Below are 21,202 nucleotides of genomic sequence, written 5' to 3'. Positions count from 1 at the left end.
TAAAACATTGTTTCAGTTATTCTTCTACATAAACTGGAAGTCTGCACCTACCTGTTAGTCCCACAGCCTCCGCAGATAAGAAGGCACTCCATGAAAGAAGGAAAAATAGTCCTGTTTCCAACATAGGGAATTCACACAACTTGGTAAATTTTGTCAAGTAAGCAATTTATTAAGGAAAATACATGAAAATATATGTATATATTCCACAATCTCCTACTGGACTGAAAAATGTATAACATCCATAAAACAATTTGTTGTTTCTACAAAGGTATATTAAACAAGAGATAGTGTTTCCTACTTTTTAATATGTCATATAATAGCTTTAATATATTCTTAGTAGGAGGGAGATTATTTTTAATACTCCTGCAAATGTTGTATATTATGAATTTACAAAATTCTCTATAAACTTTAAAGAATTATGTTTCCAAGGAGAACAAGCATTGTGCCTCAAAATTAAAAGTGTCTGAAAGATGAATTGCCTGGGATGCCTAAAGCAAATTTTCATCCCCTTAAATTTCCAATACAGATTAAAATTATATTGAAAGATGATTAGTTGCTAGGGGCAACATAAACAATTCTTTATCTGCTAATAACACTATCAAACATAAATCAAGAGGAAAATATGCACCTTGTCAATGTCATGGAACGGTAGGGATGTATATTTTCATGCTCCAATAAAACAACAGGAGTGCATAAAATTGAGGGATCATGATAGGAGCTCAAGGGAACATCTCATGTTATGTCACTCAGAGATGGAGAGCTAGGTGGCTTTACCATCTAAATCAACATTCTCTAAGTGGACCTTATTTTTGGGAAGTTTCCAAGGGTGCTACTAATATATGTTGTTAGTTTCTCAGACACAGGTTATCATAAACATATAATCAAACTTTTACTAATATTAATAACAAACTTGTATGTGTACTATACCAAAAAATGACTAAACGGTTAGTCCCACTTTCGACACCAATAAATGATTATCAAAGTGGTCTTAGGTCTAAATAAAAAGTGAATTACTCGTATGAAAGATAGTTCAGGATGTGGCATTTTCTGCTTGAAAGTAAATGTCAGCTGTTTCCTGTAAAATATATAGACTTTTCTTATACAGTTTTCTTGACTGAATTTCCCATTTTACATTCAAATTCCAGATCATGAACAACCAAATTTAGGGATCATTATGCTAAGATCAATCCTACTTTCCATGTGCATTTAAATTTAGCATATAAGGGTTCACTACTGGTTTATTCTGTGCACCAATACTTGCTTCCTTCACCTTGTATCGTACGCAATAATCTGATATGAAAAAAGTGTCCTTTGAGGGGGAAACATACAGATATGTAGGAAATACTTTTTGCATGTAAAACATGTGAATATAAAGAATGATTTATTTGTCTGTTGAGAAAAAAGAGAGATTCCCCATGTGCAGGAGGTATAGGTATTATCCATGTTTATAAAACGACATACTAGAATTGGCAGATTTGGCAAATAAGGCAAGATCTCAGAAACTTTGCAGCTAAATTTTGAAATTAGCTTGAAATACATTTCCTACTGATCTCTCCAGCCGAAAGCATTGTGAAATGTTTCTTCCTAAAATTTTACATGAAAAAAAAAGCAGTAAAGTTTTTTAAGCACTTTACAGTTGCTCTGTGTTTACACTAGAAGTTCTAAATAAATGGAGGAACAGATGGAGCCAAGTTGCTAAAAGAGAAATGTTTTAAGGATGGGTTACGACCTGCTAGGAGTATGTAAAATATGTCCACTGCCTGGCCACAGTTGCAGACTTCCTATATTTCCTGCCTTAAGCTTCATCGTTAAAAAAAAAAAAAAAATGTTTTTGTCATTTTAGGTCCTGCAAAATAGTATGCACAGTATCTGTATCATTATCAACAATATACATACAAGGTACATAATAATTACTACAATAAAACTACAGCAGACAGATAAAATTTGTACAGTTAAAGATAATGATAAAATAATTAAATCATTTACACCTATAAAGGATATCAAAGCAGTAACGACTGCATATGCTGCGCCCATTGCAAATGAGCCTGCAAAAATTCCCAAGAAATTGCCAACACATTGGAAGAAGGCAGCTGCATCAAAAGCATTTGGGTTCTCTTTCGGGCTGTAAATTAATATTGAACTAAAAAAAAGGCAAACACAAAATTAGATTTTGGTTAGACATAAAACTTCCCTTATCAAGATTTTAGCATTTAGCATAATGCAACTTTTTACATTTTACAGCTCAAAACCATCACATTGTAACATTTATGGCAAAGCTAAAACTGCAAGTAGGGCAATCAATATGTATATCTGATTTTGCTTAAGATTGCTTTTAGATGATTTTAAAACAGTCATTAACTCAAACATGTTTAAAATCTGCATGTTGCTCCCAATACAGGGAACTAGATGAACACCTTTCGATAATATTTTTGGCAATATGTGGAATATTTCCAGAATATTTTCAAGAAAACATAAGAGGGCTGTGTATTTCCCAATACCAGCTAATAAAAAACATTTATTAGAAAGGTTGGCAAAATATATTTAATGCTGAGATAAAGGAAGGGGTAGCACTCTGCTATGGTATCTTCGGCCTTGTATACCTACTGCGAAGATTTCCCTTTATTTTGCGCCTTTTACATAACCGGAGGTGAAAGCAAATATCCAGTCCATTATCAAACTTGCTGCAGGAAAGCTCCACCTTTTCACTCATTTCTGTCTCTTCACTGGTTGCTCATCCCACAAGGGATAAAATACAATATTCTAACTCTTACTTACAAAGCTCTTTGCAATCTGGCTCCACCTTACATAACAATATTTAACTCTAGATACTACCCTAAATGCAATAGTCTTATAACACCCTTTTGTTACCCCTTATAATCACCTCTTATCATTATTTATACAACATTATTCAGGTTTTTGTCCCCACTGGAATCAACATTCTGTTTGGCACCCATCAACCTTTGCTATCTAACACAATTAAAAATTCACTGTCCCTCTTTACCTAGGTTACTAAAGGGATAACAATCTGCCAGGTGTTTATTTGCAGTACACCTAAAATATTTGCTTCAACTTTGCACACTGCCTTCAACTTTTGTTTCTTTTTCCTTAGATTGTACTTTTTGTAGGGGAAAGCTATCTCCCTTATTGGGCCTGATTTATTAAAACTCTCCAAGGCTGGAGAAAATACACTTTCATTAGTGAACTAGGGTGATCTAGCAAAACCTGAAATGGATTTCCTAAAATGGACCTAAACTAAAGTTTGTACCTTACATAAAAGGGTAGACAAAGGGGGTTTAAAGCAGAATAGGAGCACAGAGCCTCCCAGAATGCATACATCATGGATCCCGGGAGGCTTTTGGCTGCTCCTTTTGCTCACTCCCAATCTCACAAATGCGCAGTGAAATGGGCCCGATCCCGCGTCTGCGCAGTGTGAGATCGAGTGACATAGGAAGGAGGATACCAGGACGATGCAGGACTTGATCCGGGAAACCTCTAGAGGGATCGACGGATCTTTGATGGTAAAGGTGAGTGAGGTTTTTTTCCCCAGTATACTTCCACTTTAAAAGTAATTTAATATTTGTTAGTAAATGTTTTCAGTGATGGAGCTGGATCCATTCCAGGTTTGTTGGATCACCCCCGTTTATCAACCAAGTGTATCTTCTGCAGCCTTGGAGAGGTTTTAAAAATCAGGCCCACTGTGTGTACAATAGTTGTGTATTCATTTTATTCCACCTATCAATATATATATATATATATATATATATATATATATATATATATATAAAAATATATATATGTAGAATTTAAAGATAGCTGTTCATCCAGGCTTTATTTAAATCTCCCTTCCTATTTTTATATTTTTTCTTTGTATTTGACATTCTACAGCACCAGGAAATACAACTGCTACATAATCACTAACAATATTGCTGATACTCATACTACAGTACCATGCTAGATTCCCAATACCTGCTCTCAGTCAAGATGAACACAACAATTTGTAATCTGAAACAAGTATTCTTAATATTTAACTTAACTTAAAAATAATATACTTCTGAGCACTAGGTAACAGTGTATAGTACAAAGTAATCTTAAATACAGACATAATACTTGATACTAAGACACAAAAAAAGGAAAAATGAAATTTTATCTGAAACACATTTTAAAACTCTGCAAGGCATGGTTCATAAAAATGAACTGACACATATAGGACAAAGAAACCTGTCTACAGACACATGCCAAGTGAGGAGAATGATAGAATGCATTAAGTTATTAAGTCAATCATTGGAGCTGCAGCAACGCACAAGTAATGGTAGAGAATTCACATCCAGCCTTTATTTTTGGATAGACTAGCTAGATTCAAGCTGACAAAATGGGTCACTGATGGTCATTCATCATAAGGGTTCAGGGTGAGGTCAGAGTCTAAGGGAATTAGATAGATAAGATCTGAAGAATAAGAGATATATTACAAGCTTAAAATGATCAAGGAAATAAAAGAGAACTATTAAATATTGTTAGTTACTACAAATAAATGTATTATACTATGAAGATTTGTGTTTATAGTTCAATGCCAAAATTTTACTTCTGACTATAGAGTTACATTTACAAAGCACAGACAATGTGTAAAGAAAAACTAGTTTATAGAACGGAATTATCTTCATAAAATTTTAAATCCAAATCACAGGGATTATGCTTTTTTCAATATTGTCACTGAACAAATTCAAATCTTGTAGCTAACTCCGCCTTCAGGATCACTGCTCCATATCACAATATTAGACTTTTAAAAAAGCCTGCACAAAATATGTGTTTATTGCAACTCAATGTTCCTATATAGTTTGGTCATTGAAAAGGTGTAACCAATCAGGATACGCTGGGGTGGGTGTAAAGAAGCAAAGTGCTCCTTACTAAGTATACTGAGAAGCACTAAACCTATTTTAAAACAGAAGTTACTTTGCTTTATTTTAGGTGGTGGCCTTTGACAAAACACATCAATTTATTTCCAAGGCCACTCAATCTAGAACAAAAGGTTGATACAAGAAATATTTAACCATAGCCAGTTGTATCACAAGTAGGCACCTGTGATGTTTAAGATGGTTTTGTTAGTTATAAGTCAATAATAAATTATAATATTTACTTAAAGTAAAGTTTACCTAAAGTAAAAAAAAAAACACGATAGTATATTAATAATAAACTATATTATAATTGGGAATAATTGTTACAATTAAATTATAATTACTTTTTTAAGCCACAGCCCTCTGTAAAAGATGAAGCTAGGCATGCTGGTCTGTCATTGGATAATTCCAACCACCGTATCTCTCCCACGCACAGAATATCCAAACTTGGAATTTGAGTTCAGAATTCTAGTTTTTGTTGACTAGTTGCATTTCCCTGGCCTCATTTCACTGCCTAATATGAATTCTAGTACCAAAACTTCCCTATGACTAGGTTAACAGAGATCTGCATGCAATCCCCCTTATTGTCCATATCATTACAAAGTTGCCTGAAAAGCCCTAAATGTACACAAATAATTGCCAATATGCAGTTTATATAAGGATTCTCTGTACAATAAGCATAGAATGCCTTTCAAAATGGGCAGGCAACAGACTAACTTCAGGTATGTACCATGCATTGTATTGGCTACATCAGCATAGATGCAGATTCACGGCTTCTGCCAGTTCAAATCAAGTATTTTATCATTAAGGTATCCACAAACAATATAGCTGGGCCCCTGTTTAAAGCAACATTTTTTAAATGGAAACAGGAATAATTAATTGTTGATCCCTGATAGGGTTCAAACATAGTTTTACATAAATCAATAGCAAAAGGCTTTACTAAATCTTTAGCAGCTGTGTGAGCATCTCTTTCATTGGCTATGTGGTGACTTCCTTTTTGTGTGGCTTGTACTATAATTTCACAGAGTTCAGTTTGCCCACTACAAAAGCAGAAAGTATTTAAACTGTTCTTGTTGATAATATTGCCTCTTGAGTAGGCCCAAGAGAGTATAGTCCCAGGGACAAGAATAGTCAATTTCAATAATCATAAAAACAGTTTATTATAGAGTCTTTAACTTTAAGGTGGTGGTAGCTCCTGTGTTTATGCATCATTTACACAGGTATCAGAAAATAAGACATTTTCCCCTTGCCAGTTGTTACCCAAGTTTACCCTTCCTGATGCTAGGCCATTGTTTTGAATCGGGTTTTGTTCCTAATCTTTCAATCTTTGTAATATTTTTACCTTCATTACCCAAAGTTCAGAGATAATTCTGAGAAACAAATTATTCACACTTATTCTCCCCTTCCAAATATTCTTTCAGCTATGAAATCATGCCACATTTCTGTGAGGCCAAACACAAAAAGGTTTTCATGATGCCTCTAACAGGAGCCCCACACATCAGTTTTTTTTATTCATATACACCTCAAGGTTAGGGGGTGTTTTGTATGCACAATATAATAGTCTATAATTGTAAGAACACGATCTACACCCTTGCACCAGTTTACTGATGTTGCAATTGGGGGGGGGGAATTAATGATCTGCCTATTTTAGGGCTTTGGGTTTACCCTAGCCACTCCAGTAATGGTAACAATACAATACCTAGCATATGAAAAGGAAATGGTGTCCATCTCAGCATTTTGGCCAGGTTGAAGTCTAGACTTTAAATTGGCCATTCCAACATCTCGATTCCTTTCTTTTTCAACCATTTTGTTGTAGATTTGCTAGCATGTTTGGGATTATCCTGTTCAATGACCCAATTTTAAAACAAGCTTTAGCTGTTGGCCTCACACTTGAGTTCGAAATACTTTGGGGGGGTTGTGCTGATATGTTGTGTTTGATTTTTGCCAAACATGGCGCTGTGTATTATGGCCAAACATCTCCACTGATCTCGTCTATCCAAAAGACATTGGCCCTGGTTTATTAAAGCTCTCCAAGGCTGGGGAGAATACACTTTTATCAGTGAAGCTGGGTGCTCCAGCAAACCTGGAAAAGATCCGGTCCAGGGTTGAAAACATTTACTAACAAATAGCATTACAAATAATGACATTTAGGAAATCCATTCCAGGTTTTCTGGATCACCCAGCTTCACCGATGAAAGTATATCCTCTCCAGCCTTAGAGCTTTAATAAATCAGGGCCATTGTTCCAGAAGTCTTGTAGTCAGTTCAGATACAGCTTTGCAAACCTAAGACATACTGTCATGTCCTTTTTAGGGAGAAGAGGTTCCCTCCTGGCAAACTTTCCATACTCTCTTGCCATACATGTTCAGCCTTTTTCTAACTGTAATGTTTGAATTTTTTAATTTATTACTACTAACATTTATTATGCTAACTGAAGTCTTTAGAATCTGAGATGTAGCTTTTAAGTTTTCTGCAATTTTTCCCAAATCGCATGGTCAGACCTTGGAATGAGTTTGCTGGGACATTGAATCTTTGGAAGATGACAACTGTCTTGAATGTTTTCCACTTGTGAATAACCTTTCTCACTATAGTAGACTGGACTTTAAATAGTTTGGAAATGGACTTATAACCCTTCCCAGTTTGATGAGCAGCAACAAGTGTTTCTTCAAAATATTCCTTATGTGTTTCCTCCTTGGCATTATGTTAACACACACCTGTATGCTCCAGATGCCATATACACAATGTACACGGATGAAAAAATATTTTGTTTTATATGAATTTTAAAGTTTGTTTTCTTGAAAATTATAGAAAACAATTTGCTCTGTATGCTTCTTTGAAAGCAATTGCAAAAAATATTTGGGAGATCATGTGGAAACAGTGACATTCTATAAGGGTGAATGTTGCCATGTGTTTTGAGTACAATATTAGTACAAATGTCCTAATGTAATAAATATATTTATAAGGTTTTTAGCAGTAAAACAATTAGTTTTAGCCTATATAACAGTATTTGTCTTGAATCAGTACCTTATTATGCTTATCTAGCTCAACTGGGGTTGTATTTACCTAATGTTACCTGCTAAGGACCAGACAGATTCTTAAGTATGTCCTGATAAGAAAAACCTTAGACGTGAAAAAGCATATTCTTTTAATCTAAAAAGAACCAACTTGGAATGGGCATTCTAAGGAATATTACTTATCAACTCTTAGACTGTTATAACAGTGAAGCATTGCTTCTTATAGGTACGTGTGTAAAGCTGTATACTTGTATTCTCTTCCTGTCATGGCAGAAATGTCATCTTGGTTTAACACAGTAAGGTCCCCATGGAGGTTCACTTGCCTCCTGCCTGATTTTAAGGACGATAATGACACTGTTCAAGCAGCTGGAGGAGGTTAAGCTGTCAATTAACAAAACCTTTGGACTTTCTATGTCATCCCGACAGCATCTTTTTTATTTGACAGTTTGAGTGTCTGTAGTCAGCACTGAGGCAAAAAATAAAATGACCTTAAAGACACTCAGCCTGACACTTCTCTGATTTGAAACATAAAATGTAATTCTTGAGAGCTCCTTGCATCAAAACCATTAAATAGTAGAGATTTATATTATTATTGTCCAGGAGTTACCTATTCTTTTTAAGACATAATTTTATTTATAGCTTAATCTGCATTTAAGGTTTAACATTATTTTAACAATATTTTCTTCAAAGACTTTTGGACAGAAATCTAAAGAGAAATTTAAATAATGCATAGTTATTATTCATGATTTCTGAGAGCAGGGATCTAACATTTATTTAATAGAAATGGCACTGTAATTTTGTTTTTAGCATCCGCCGCAGTGAAGGTGTATAAGTAAAAACGCAGCAAAAACAGACAGCTTTGCATTATTTATTGTCCATATGTCTCCTCTGCTGTTCAGAATTTATAAAGGCCCTTGTTATTATGGAGCCCCAGGCAATCTGAACAAATAATAACACAAAACATTGCAAGCATTTCATAAACAGAATTGTCCTCGTTACACACCATGCTGTTACATTTTTCTTGGGCAACCATTAAACCAGATAACATGTCTGCTGGCAATGGCACACACTTCAGCAGTTAACACAAACATGAGACGTTAGAATAAAATGAAAAGAAGCTTCAGTTTGTTTTGGTTACAATGGAAGCAATTGGATTTAAGAGTATTTGGCTTAAAGGAACTGAAGATAGTCTAAACTAGTAATAAAATTGAACAGTATTGAAAAGATATTCTTTCCAGTTCGGAATGGTATGAAAATAATAAACACAACAACCACTTAGATACACTTTTACATACATTTCAGCAAATGACAATAGCTTTTTAATAATGAGGAAAAAAAAGTTTGTGCTTTTTTTTATCCGTATGAAGAAGTAAATATACCTTTCTCCTATTTTGACAGGTTCATGCAGATAGTAAGATATCATATAATAATATATATATAAATAATGAAGGTTCCATGGGAATGGATATAGGCTTTTAAAATGTCTACGATTAGACTTTGTTCAGTAAGACGTTCAGTAAGAACCCAGTGACATTGGTTCAGCAAGGTTTCCAGAGACCTGGAGGTTATTTTAGGGGTTTCTCCAGAGTGAAAAGCATCAAAAATCTGACAGTATTGTCATTTATTTTAAGCATTCCCAACACCCAGCAGCAATTGGTCTTGCCACAGGGACCCTTTGTTTAATTACTACGCCAATAGTTTTTGAGCCACGAATGACAGATCTATACTTTTTCAACATTTTTAGGGAGCTCCTATTGACCTTAATTACAACACTAGTGCGCACCTAGACCAACAAATGCCAGAGTCAACGTTTATTAAATGTACAGCCTTAGGTCTTGTTCACATAGGCTTTAGCATGTATAAATAGTGTTTCCAGGCTTTTGTAAACTTTTCACAATGCACTGGCAAAGCTTTTGAAAAGCTTTAATCAGCTTTCTTAAAAGCTGCAAGCATGCTTCTAACAAGCTTCAAAAAGTGTGAAAGCTTACTAAATTATGCTAGCCGCTTGTTTGAGGTGATAGACAATACCACTATGAAGATGGAGCTGAATGGTATTTTAGAGATAATTTAACACAAAAGACAAAAATGTAATATATTGCAATTTATCAGTACTTAGGGGTGGCAACTGCATTAGTTAACCACCTGAGCGTTACACTGATTTCTAGATTTCTGTTCCAAAAGCGTCACAGGTTTTCATGAAATTTTTTTTTTTTAAATTGTAGACCTGTAACTTACAGAAATATGTCCGAATAGGGTTCTAGTAGATATCATGAATATAAAAAATGTTTGAAACACACAATCATGTAAAAAAAAAAAAAAAAACTTTTAATAAAATTAAAGGAAAAACACAAAAATCAGCTTAAACAAGAACACATAAATAAATGAAAAATACTGAAAATGCGATAATTCGGTATAATGTATAGTAATATATTTTTCTAAAACACCTCCCTAGTGTCCGTCACATACCTATAGACAAAACCACATAAATATATTTTCTATTATTTTGTATTGGATTGGAAACAGGACTTTGTATTAAATCCAATACAAAAAATTTGAATTTTCCGCTACGACCCTCATCGACGGGCGCACGCACGCGCATCATCAGGAATCGCCGAGGGACGCGTACGCAAATGCCGGGTATTCTAATTCTTTCCAAACTTCCATGCAAAAAGTGTTACATTTTTTGCATGGAAATTTATTTTGGATTGTAGGCTCTAATTCACCGAATTACCGCATAACTCACCAAAATATGTCCAAAATTTTATAAATTTAATAATTAAATTTTTTTTTTATAAAACATAAAAAAAACATAAAAAAAAAAAATCTTTAAAAAAAACTAAAAAAAGTTAAAAAAAAAAAAAAAAAAGTGTAAAATGTAATGTACAGTAGCTTATATAATATATATATAATACAATTATATATATATTATATAAGGATTTCTTTGTATTGAACTCAATACAGCTTTTTTGTATTGAGTTCAATACAAAGGAACTCAATGCAAAATTTTGAATTTGCCGCCCCGCCTCCCTCCCGCGCCGACGCACGCAGCAACGTCACCGGGAAACCCCGGTGATCGTCTCTGCACTCGCCGGCTGAACACAGAAGACACAAGACGTGTCCGGAGGAGCGGAGGGAGAAGGTGACTATTTTTTTTTTTTTGTCCAGCGATCGACGCTGGACAGGGAGAGACACAGGGATTGGGACAGGGAGAGGAGGGAGAGGAAGCCGGCTGGCTTAGAAAAGAAAGCCAGCTGGCTTTCTCCTCTAAGCCGGCCGGCTTTTTCTTTTAAGGAGAGGGACACCCGACGCTGGAGGACGACGCTGGAACATGGACCCGACGCTGGAACACGGAACCGATGCTGGATTAGCACAGCGGGACCAGGTAAGTGGGGATTTTAGTGTAGGCGAAAAAATACGGGCTTAACCAAAAGAGCCAAAATATTTGGTGCGAGAAATTACGGGCTTAGCGGTTAGGGGGTTAAAGATAAATAGTTATTTTTCTTTACTTGTGGAAAATGTACCTAAGAGCTGAAAACTAAAGAAGTTATCAAAATAAAAAATATAATATGCAGTGTATTAAACTTTTGTTTTTGGGTTCAGGACCAGTTTACATTGTTGGGTCAAGAGTGGTACAATTACCAGTTTCTAACTGAAAGCAGCATTATGGAGCTACTCTATAAAGAATAAATAGAGGTGGATGATGATTGACTGCCCATCAAAAGCACCTAAATGCTTAATAATTCTGAAAGAACATGGCAGTGAGAGATTCTCAACAGTAAGCAGCCTGTTGGGAAAAGCCTGGGAAATGCCCAGTGACTATGTGAACTTAGACCTAAATAGGTTTAAAGGTTTAAATAAAGCCTATTGGTAAATGTGCAAATGCTTTGTAAAAGCTTGCTGTGCTCATTGTTCTCACTGAAGTCAACAAGGCCTAAGGCTTATGCTATGGAGCGAAATATTATGTTTATTTAGTTTACATCAGTGAGAACAATAAAAGATGCTGTTTGATGCTACATGTTTCTGTAATGCATACATGTGTTGTCCTATTAAAGCTGAAGTCCAGCTAAAAATAAGACACAAAATTATGTGACTAATTATCAGTAATTTATAATTAAATCTATTTTAAAATGCAGGCAGCGTCAGTACCTAAATCTGACTTGGTATTATCCTTTTACAATACAAACAGCAAATCTGAGTAGTCACAGGGTAGGGAGGGCACCTGTAAAAAAAAAAAAGGAAAAAGCAGTAGATAAACTTCAGAACCCTTCCCTGCTAGACAGCTCTGTGCTAAGGGGAAGGGTTGTGGAATTCTCAATACTGTGTGAACAAAAAAAAAATCAATGCTTTGAGAGGTAAAATAGATCTCAAATCTAATATCTGTGTATTTACAACCTGGAGTTCAGCCTTAGGGGCCATTGCCTACCTAAATGCAAACCTTCTGTACATCTGGACATTTAATATGTGTAGCTGAGAAAATAGGAACAGCATGTTCAGATCTACAATATCTAATTTACAGTTTGCAATATGCCTGACTAACATACACATGTTATCATCTGACTAAATGCTAACATTTAATAATGCTTTTCATCCTAATACTCCCAATTAGCCCCACCATTATCCAATAGCATTCTTCCCAGAATCTTTACCTTCTAACATTTCCATGTGTCAGATGCTGATTGTCCCTGTTGTACAATGTGCTCTCCCTCTTCTGCTAAGTCCCTACAACTCTGAAGAGATGGAACTGTGATGTCAGACACAATGAGAAGATGCAATACCTTGAAAAAACACCCAAAAATGTAATATGCTGAAGATGCAGGAGCAATCCAAGATCACATTTTAATGAGAACTGAGATTCTCAGTAGACATTACTGGTACCCAAGTAAAGATGCTGGACATTAGATGGTCAGGTCGTAATGCGTATCTAACAATTTACTAATGTCCAGATTTAAGACCCATGTTGACAAGGCTTGAGTCAATTACATTATTTTGACATCAGCCTGAGTGGCTCCTAAGATTATTTAGAACTTGACTTTCTTTTGAACTGCATTTGACCTGCTTACGACTTGCATAAAGTAAGTATTTAATTCCCACAAAACTAATACACTTGTCTTTGAAGAAGCAAAGCTCACTGACACAGACCCTTACGTTACTTCTTTGTCCTGAATTCTGATTTCATGCAAATTGTTTATTCCATACAAATACACCAAGGACACCTGACGTCTTTAGGAACTTGTGCACAAATCATCCAAATTACATAGCTGAGCCTCAGAGGATTGTGTAATGGATGCTCGTCTCTAATTATGACAATTTTAGCATTCAGTATACAATGACCTATAACTAAATTAAGTGAACTCTGTCTGCATTTAGAAAGATCAAGATTTTCCCTGGCTTTATGGATACATTTCACAGCTGCAAACTGACTATTCAGGATAAAAGAAAGTTCTAAACATTGTGCATTTCCCTAAAAGGCTTATTGGCAGTTTCAAATGTTATAGATTTTCTATTGCCTCATTCTCAAATACTACCAGCTTTTTTGTCCCTGCAGAATTTTCAGAAAAAATCCAACTGGGAAATATGCTTATAGCCATTTTCAAAAGAAGACAATTTTCTGAGCTGGCAGTGTCATTTTGGGCTGTAATACGTCAAATCAAATTGCATTATTCATGTCACCAGGGGAACCACAGACATCAACTGTTTCAGAAATTCAGAAGCTGACAAGTGATAACAGCAGAAATGGCTCAGACTGATGTCTGGTGGAAGCGGTAACTAATGATTCTGGGCTGTTATGCTAAGGGAAGAAAATACATCTTCTAAAAATAATGTACGATAGCTGCAAAACTGAAAACAAGGAAACTTGTATTTAAATTAGTCATTATGAAAGCAAACCTACAAGAAAATATCATGTTAAATTTATATGACATGTACTTGTACATTCTGGTAATTTGACAAATAAAATGTAGAGAAATGTGTAATACTGAATAGTAATACATGTTTGTTACACAGGCTCTTTAAATAATAGAATAAACAATGTCCAAAATGCAGTAAGCCACAGCAACCAATGAGAATTCAATATTTTCTGATCTCACTACAGCTATGTAAAGAAAATCACACTTGCTCATAATTCTCTTTAGGCACTACAAACCTATCCAAAGAATTGGTGACTTTACCAATAAACACCTGTGGCCTTTGCATCCCAATGGATAGACTGCTGGTATGAAGCCCTTGGCAGTCTATGTACATACAGAGGTGGCTGGAAACCTAGTGTAATACCAAAGACCACTAAATTATTATGGAGCACCTATCCTAAAATTCCAGGCACACGGCAACAAGTATTAACAGGTAAATGTTATTATTGATTATTTTTAGATTAAAAATTATGGTTAGGACTTCATCAAGTACTCTAGATTAAGGACACTTACACACATTCAATAATTGTCGCTGAAAAGAATCTTTCACAGTCCTTTTCAACGCTGAAAGATTGAGCGAACGCTGTATATTGAGCGCTGTTCTGCACTATGGAGAAGGAAGAACGAGAGTGACACCCCGCTGCATTCTCTCCCCTTCACTTGTATTACGTTTGTTCGTGGATCTGCCAGGACGGATCCATGAATGATATCAGATGAGCGCTGTACACACCTCAGATTCCCATCTGATACTAGCCCTGAGGCGATTATCGGACGAGAATCATCTGACGTGTATACATAGCATAAGTGTGCCCTGATGTGCATTTTTTTGGAGTCTTGAGCATTTTTTTTCACAACGAGCATCCAGTCATTCACAACATTATTCCTAAAAAGTAAATGTTGACAATCATTCTTTTGCCGAAATACTTTAAACTGGCATATTTATAAAGATGTGATCCACATATTACCAAACAATTACTACAGGTGTATCTTACTGATGCATGTATTTTAACGAACAATGACTCATTTACCTGCAGTGAATATCTGGTGAATGCCACATTATATTAATGAACCTAAAAGCGTACTTGTTTAGTTCCTCCCCCCTTGACTTCCCCTCCACCTGAAAATATATATGTGTCCTCTTTGCCTGTATCATGATGCCTTATTTGCAGTGACTGAAAAATGACAACAAAGCGTGCCCAGTAATATATATTGATATATAAGGGGGTACAGTCACAAGAATCAGCACAGTAATTTCAGGATGCCACTTTAGGTTCCACGGCATAAATAACCTTCCATTGTAAAATATATTATTCAGATATGCAGTGTTTCTCTATTTTAAAACATGGGGGAACCCTTGAAAAAACTTCTGGGCTTCAGGGAACCCCTACTTAAATGATTATATCCACAGCTCAAGTACATTAGGGTGGTGGTCAGTGGTAAGAATGTCTCTTACAATGCTTGCAAGTGGGGAAAATGTTACCATTACAGATAGCCAAAAAAATAATTGGAGTCACTTAAACTGATCTGAGGGGCACAAATCGCTCATTGCTCAAGGAACCCCTAGCAACCTCTGATGGAACCCTGGGGAATATAATATTCTTTTTATCAACAAGTGGCTCATGCAGAATGTTTGGATCACCTGGTTTTAGGGCAGATCTTGGAGGCCAATTCCTTTCCATCCAATTCCTCTCACACGCTCAGCTCTCCCACATGCACGGATAACAGGGATACTTGGTGTATCCGCGTTGCTGACCAAAAAAAAGCATACCATTTTAAGGTCAACACAGATGACCCAATTGTGTTGGTGATATTGCAACAACTCAATGACTCTTTTTATGTCTGCATATTCTTCACAAAGAGAAACTGAATGGCCAATTGGGACAGACCCAAATATATTGCCATTGTGAAGGAGGACACACGTTAAGGTCCGCTATGAGCTATCGATGCATATTCGCCATTCGGTTGAGTTATAGATTGGAATTCCCAATTCTTCCATTAAACCAGGTATGTTATGGCAATACACAAAGCAACTGTCAGTTTCAAAGTACTTCAGAAATGCCATTTCTCTGGTTTGAAAGTATGATACCTTTGTTCCTTTTTCAAGTAAGTTTTTCTCACGCAGTCTTGATGATAGGAGTTCTGAAGCCTTCTTCAATAGTCCCAAATCATGTGCAAAATCACTCAACTCATGCTGATCAAATCCCTTACCAACAGAGTCGTCTTCAAACTCTTCATCATTGTTGTCACCTAGTTCATCAACATATTCGTGTTCTTCAAGAGAGGAGAGTGTAACGAAAACTGGCACTGGGATTTCATCTGAATTAGCCACTGGGCGTATACCAAATGGCATCTTATCATGTGTTCCCTTTGTCCACATCTGTAAACCCTCCACACACTGTTTGCAGACCTTATGAGGGGCCTAAGACTTATCTTGATGACCAAGTTTAACTTTGAAATATGCCAAATAGGCTTGCTCTACAAATGTGCTGATGGTCGCCCCTTTGACTAGGAATGGTGAAACTGCCACAGATATAACAAAATGAATCAGGGTTGTTTAGGCACTTAGGACAAGAAACAACAGAGCCAGTCATAATCTAAAAGAAAAGAAATACGTGTGTAAGTAGAAAAATAAATTTTGCTTATTCACTACATAGAGCAGTGAACAACCTCTGACCACACAAATCCACGCTACAGTAATCACAATAATATAAGTGGTAGAGAAAAAGTCTGACGTGATAGAAGAAAACTAACTGCACTTTAAGAATCAGCATACCTATTTTAGTATAAATAAGTTTAAAAATTAAAGTCAACCAAAATTTTGCTCAAAATTGTTCCCCAGTGTTATTAGTATTGTGGCTCATGGGTTTTCCCAATCTCAAAGAGGTCAACACTCCCTGGTGAACTGTAAAGTGGCAATAAAGCTGAGCACTACTTGATAAATATGGTCACCATCTTTCAAAAGTGATGGTGGGAACCATGTCAGTCCTGCGGAAAATAATTAAATTTTCAGCTACTGGCCACATTGATAAAATATAACAAACTAAAAAATACAACTGTTCGTGTACAATATCTTGTTTGCCCCTATATAATTAGGCCTTTTTAGTTTTCTATGGGCCTTGTTAATGTTCTTGGCGTGGTATCTAAAAGGTGACAAAAATATTTTATTCATTCTCCGTTATATTCCTTCTCCACCCAAGAATGACCTGGACTGAGGAACATTGATTTACCAAATGGGCAACTATTAAGCAGTGATTTCCTTGCAAATGTTTTAGTTTGTTTGACAAATGCACATTTTTTGGCCAGTGCTAATATTCACGTTTGGGTTTTGGGCTGACCTCAGAAAGTATCTATCTTTAAATAATTGAAATACATTCAAACATATAATGGCTCAGAAGTCTAAATGCATTTGTAGAATGCTAGGAATCTATTGTAACCTTCTGCAAAGATTGTCTGCCAGGGAGCAGATAAATTTATATTTGATCCTAAATCCTGATTTTTTTTTTTCTACACAAGGCTAGGTGAGCCATAGGCCCCAGCAAAACTACATAAAGGAGGAATGTTAATCAATTGCAGAAAAAAAAACTCACTAAAAAAAGATGAGATGCACAGCCTAAATGAAACTGCAGTTCGGCAGTGTATTGACAACACGAAGAGTTTAAAGCATAGTCCTTACAATACCTAGGCTGGCTCTGAATATAAAGTGTTGCTTGTTACTAAACATGTTCTATAAATGTGGAAGTAACTTATTCCTTGCCAAATACATTGTTTATACTAAAGTTGCATTCGCTACCTGGGATACCAGGCACTAATTTTACTAACTTTTACTAATCCACTTGGGGGGGTGACTAAAGTCAGTTAGGTAAAATGGATGTGCAAGATATGCGAAATCAGGTGAAATGTATCTCATGACATGCAAAATGGAGCCTGGAGGTTTAGGAAGCATTTCAGTTGCCAAGAGGCTGTAATATTGGTAAGTTTTCCTTCTTCAAACTCTCATCTTCAATCATATTGAACTGGCATACACGTGTCTTTCCTACATTTTAATGTTTATCTAAATATGAGTTTTTAGGAGGGAGTGATATACTTAAATTCAATCTGAACAAGATGGACTATGCAGCCTGTTCTTTAAAGCTGAACTGTAAGCAGAAATAAAAGAAAATTTGATGTACTTTTCTATTCATAGCAAGCAGTGTAAGTGTCTAAATATGGTTTGGTATCAGCCTAATGGAGTCCCTGCACAACAGGGCTCAAAGTGAGAAAACAAGAAGCAGCATAAAGAGACATAAGTTGTTTTGCTAACAAGTAGTATGCTAAAAGTAGGTTTGCTATGCAATCATGAGTAAGGGGAGCTCCATATTAGTTTGGGCTCAAAGGATATGGGTTAAACCATGCTGCCAGTATTTCATCAGTATGTCAGATAATGGAAGATATCTAGTGGTGAAATAGAAGTACAGTGGGAGATTAAATATTGCATCTGGGATTCTATATGGTAGGGGAAATCTCAAAAATATGTATGGATGTAAAAAAGACCCACCTCCATAAGTTCAATAGAAAAAGAAATCTCATATAGATGAGTTTCAAACTAGAAAGATCAGTTTTGACTCCCACCGTTTCCACATAATTTTTACTTGTTATTCATCAATAACACAGTGAAACATCCAGTATGGCATGACAACATTTAAACCGTACATATAACATTGGTTATTTATGTAAGTCCATGACTAAGGAAGGTAAGAGTCTCATGTCCCAACATATTTTGCCACTATAGGCTTCTTCAGGGAAGTATTTACCAGAGATTCAGCATGCAAACACTCAAAAAGACTGTACTAAGGAATAATTAGATGTTAAGTTTATCCACCAGTATCCAAATGTAGGGATATCCATTTAGTAGATTGGTATTCCTGTTCAGTTATGCAAATGAACTAGCTTGAATGGACCGATTTAAATTAGACAAAAGCTGTTCCTCAAGTTTTTGAGGGTAATCACCATGGGTCAGGCATTGTAACAAGTAAAGGAAGTCCTTGTTGTTGTTATTGTTAGCAAAAGGGGTTAAGGACCATTGCATGTCCTGCTCCCTGCTGCTTGTAATGTAGTTATACCAATTTATTAAGTGCATAGCCCTACATTTGGATACTATGGAGAGGAACTATTTTCTTTGTAACCACCAATCTCATGCACAGCACAAAGATTTGTCCTTCCTCAGTAGAGAAACACATTTAGTTGCACCAGTGACTAGCTACCAATCATGATATGCTCAGGAATGTGTACCTATAATTACATGTAAACCCATTAACACCATTCATGCACCGAGTGCATTGAAAAATACACAATATTACAAGGTATTTGTAAATAAACTGCAGCATTTCAAAAACAAAACCAATTTTTTTCTTCTTTATGGTGGTCAAATGATCATTCTCCATGATTTCCCACTGAACTGTTCAATATATGCGTGATTAAGTCCAGGAGGGGGTTGTTTTTTTCTTTTTTGTTTCAGTCATCCCTTTAGCTCTTTAGGAGATTTTTCTTTCTCTTCCTTATTCAAATATATTATACTAAGAGGCTGAGGGAGAATGTTTGTTTCCCTCTCATTTAACTTTATTGCACTGCAGTGTTTGCATATGCACAGCTTCAACAGAGATACACAAAGGATGTGCAGGCAGATTAACAATGCATTACAAAAAATTACCTTGTTGTTACACTAAACAGGATAGTGATGCTAAATGGCATGGTCGCCAGGTATTTAGAATGCTGTTTATCATTATAAGCAAATGAATAGAACAGATAATAATTTAGTATAATTTTGGAGCCTCTTCTGCAAAAACATTTATAAGTAGGTATTGATAATTTACAAACCCCTAAAAAATATGACACTGAGGCAAGCAGAATGATAAATCTTGTTACTTGAAATGTTTGAAAGCGCCTAATATTTTAAGTGCCTAATATTATACCAATTTTGTTAGGTTGCAATCTCATGCTATAATCGTTTCAATTCTTTTTTTTCCTCCTTAATCTACATTCAATTCCCATAATGACAAAGTGAAAACAAAATTAAAAAGAAAAAAAATGAAATATGACATTACATAAGTAGTCAGAACCTTTACTTAGTATTTCATTGAATCACCTTTGGCAGCAAAATAACCTTTAAGTTATTTTGGGCATGAAGGAACAAGCTTTGCACACCTGGATTGGGGAATTTTGTGCCATTATTTGCAAATCCTTTTAAGCTCAGTCAGTTTGAATGTGGACAGCCATTTTCAGTCTCTTCAGAGATGTTCGATAGGGTTCAAGTCAGAGCTCTGGCCACTCTAGGGCATTCACAGAGTTTCCCCTAAGCCACTCATGTGTTGTCTTTGTTGTATGATTTGAGTCACTGTTGGAAGGTGAAACTTCAGCCCAGTCTGAGGTCCTGCGCACGGTGGAACAGGTTATCATTAGGGATATCTCTGTACTTTGCTCTATTTAGCTATCCCTCCTCCTTGACAAGTCTCACAGGCCCTGCTGCTGAGAAACATCCACACAACATGATGTTGCCACCACCATGCTTCCCTGTTGGGATGTTATTGGCCATTTGATGAGCAGTGCCTGGTTTCCTCCAGACATAACATTTAGAGGCAAAAAAGTTTAATCTCTCTAAATTGCTCAGTTTGTGCCAACCTTTTTCTATTTGGGAATTATGGAGGCCACTGTGCTTTTGGGAAATTGCATGGAAGCAGATTTTGTTATAGCATTCCACAAATCTGTGCTTTATCACAATCCTGTCTCAGAGTTCTGCAGGCAGTTCCTTTGACCTCTAACATGCATAGTCAGCTATTAGGCCTTTTATAGAGAGGTGTGTGACTTTCCAAATCATGTTCAATCAACCTAATTTACCACAGGTGGAGTCCTATCAAGGTGCAGAAACATCTCAGCATTGATCAAGAGAATATATATATATATATATATCATAGTTCTCCCCAGAGGTTTTTAGCCGGTTGCTCCGCCCGGCTGATTTGAATACCCCGCCCAGCTCTCGGCAGCTCTCATCCTCGGATGCACGGATCTCAGTGAGGCTGCTCCATGCTCTGTGTCCTCCTGTGCAGCCTTCATGTGAAGGAAACACAGGCAGCCCCACCCCCATCTCATAGCACAAGCTCAGATTTCTGCCTTTGAAATGTATCCACTGCTAGCTCTGCGTGTGATCTCTGCATCCTCACAGCTTTGTGTACAAACCTCCATATCTCCTAATATGTATGTCACAATGACCTGTAATTTTCTGAGTGTACAGGGGACCCTCATAGATACTAGTTACTACAATTTCAGCCCCCAGCTTTAAAGAATTTCAAGATATGGGGGTCACAAATGTAAAAAGTTATGAAAATTAAACTTTGGGGTTGCTGTTTCTGAGGAAAGTGCAA

At 36.1% G+C, this 21,202-nt stretch overlaps 1 protein-coding gene across 1 annotated transcript in view; it reads right to left on the bottom strand.

Annotated features, from left to right (window-relative positions):
- SLC9A9 (solute carrier family 9 member A9) overlaps positions 1-21,202 on the bottom strand; it is a gene marked incomplete in the record, with an annotated part of 338,107 nt that overhangs the window by 224,656 nt on the left and 92,249 nt on the right. The window contains 2 exon segments of the mRNA XM_072407908.1: positions 52-157; positions 2,002-2,140. Of these exon segments, the coding sequence (XP_072264009.1) occupies positions 52-157; positions 2,002-2,140 (245 nt within the window).

This window comes from Pyxicephalus adspersus, chromosome 4 (assembly GCF_032062135.1).
Source record: "Pyxicephalus adspersus chromosome 4, UCB_Pads_2.0, whole genome shotgun sequence".
Classification (NCBI taxonomy): domain Eukaryota; kingdom Metazoa; phylum Chordata; class Amphibia; order Anura; family Pyxicephalidae; genus Pyxicephalus; species Pyxicephalus adspersus.
This window is presented reverse-complemented; position numbering and strand designations above follow the sequence as displayed.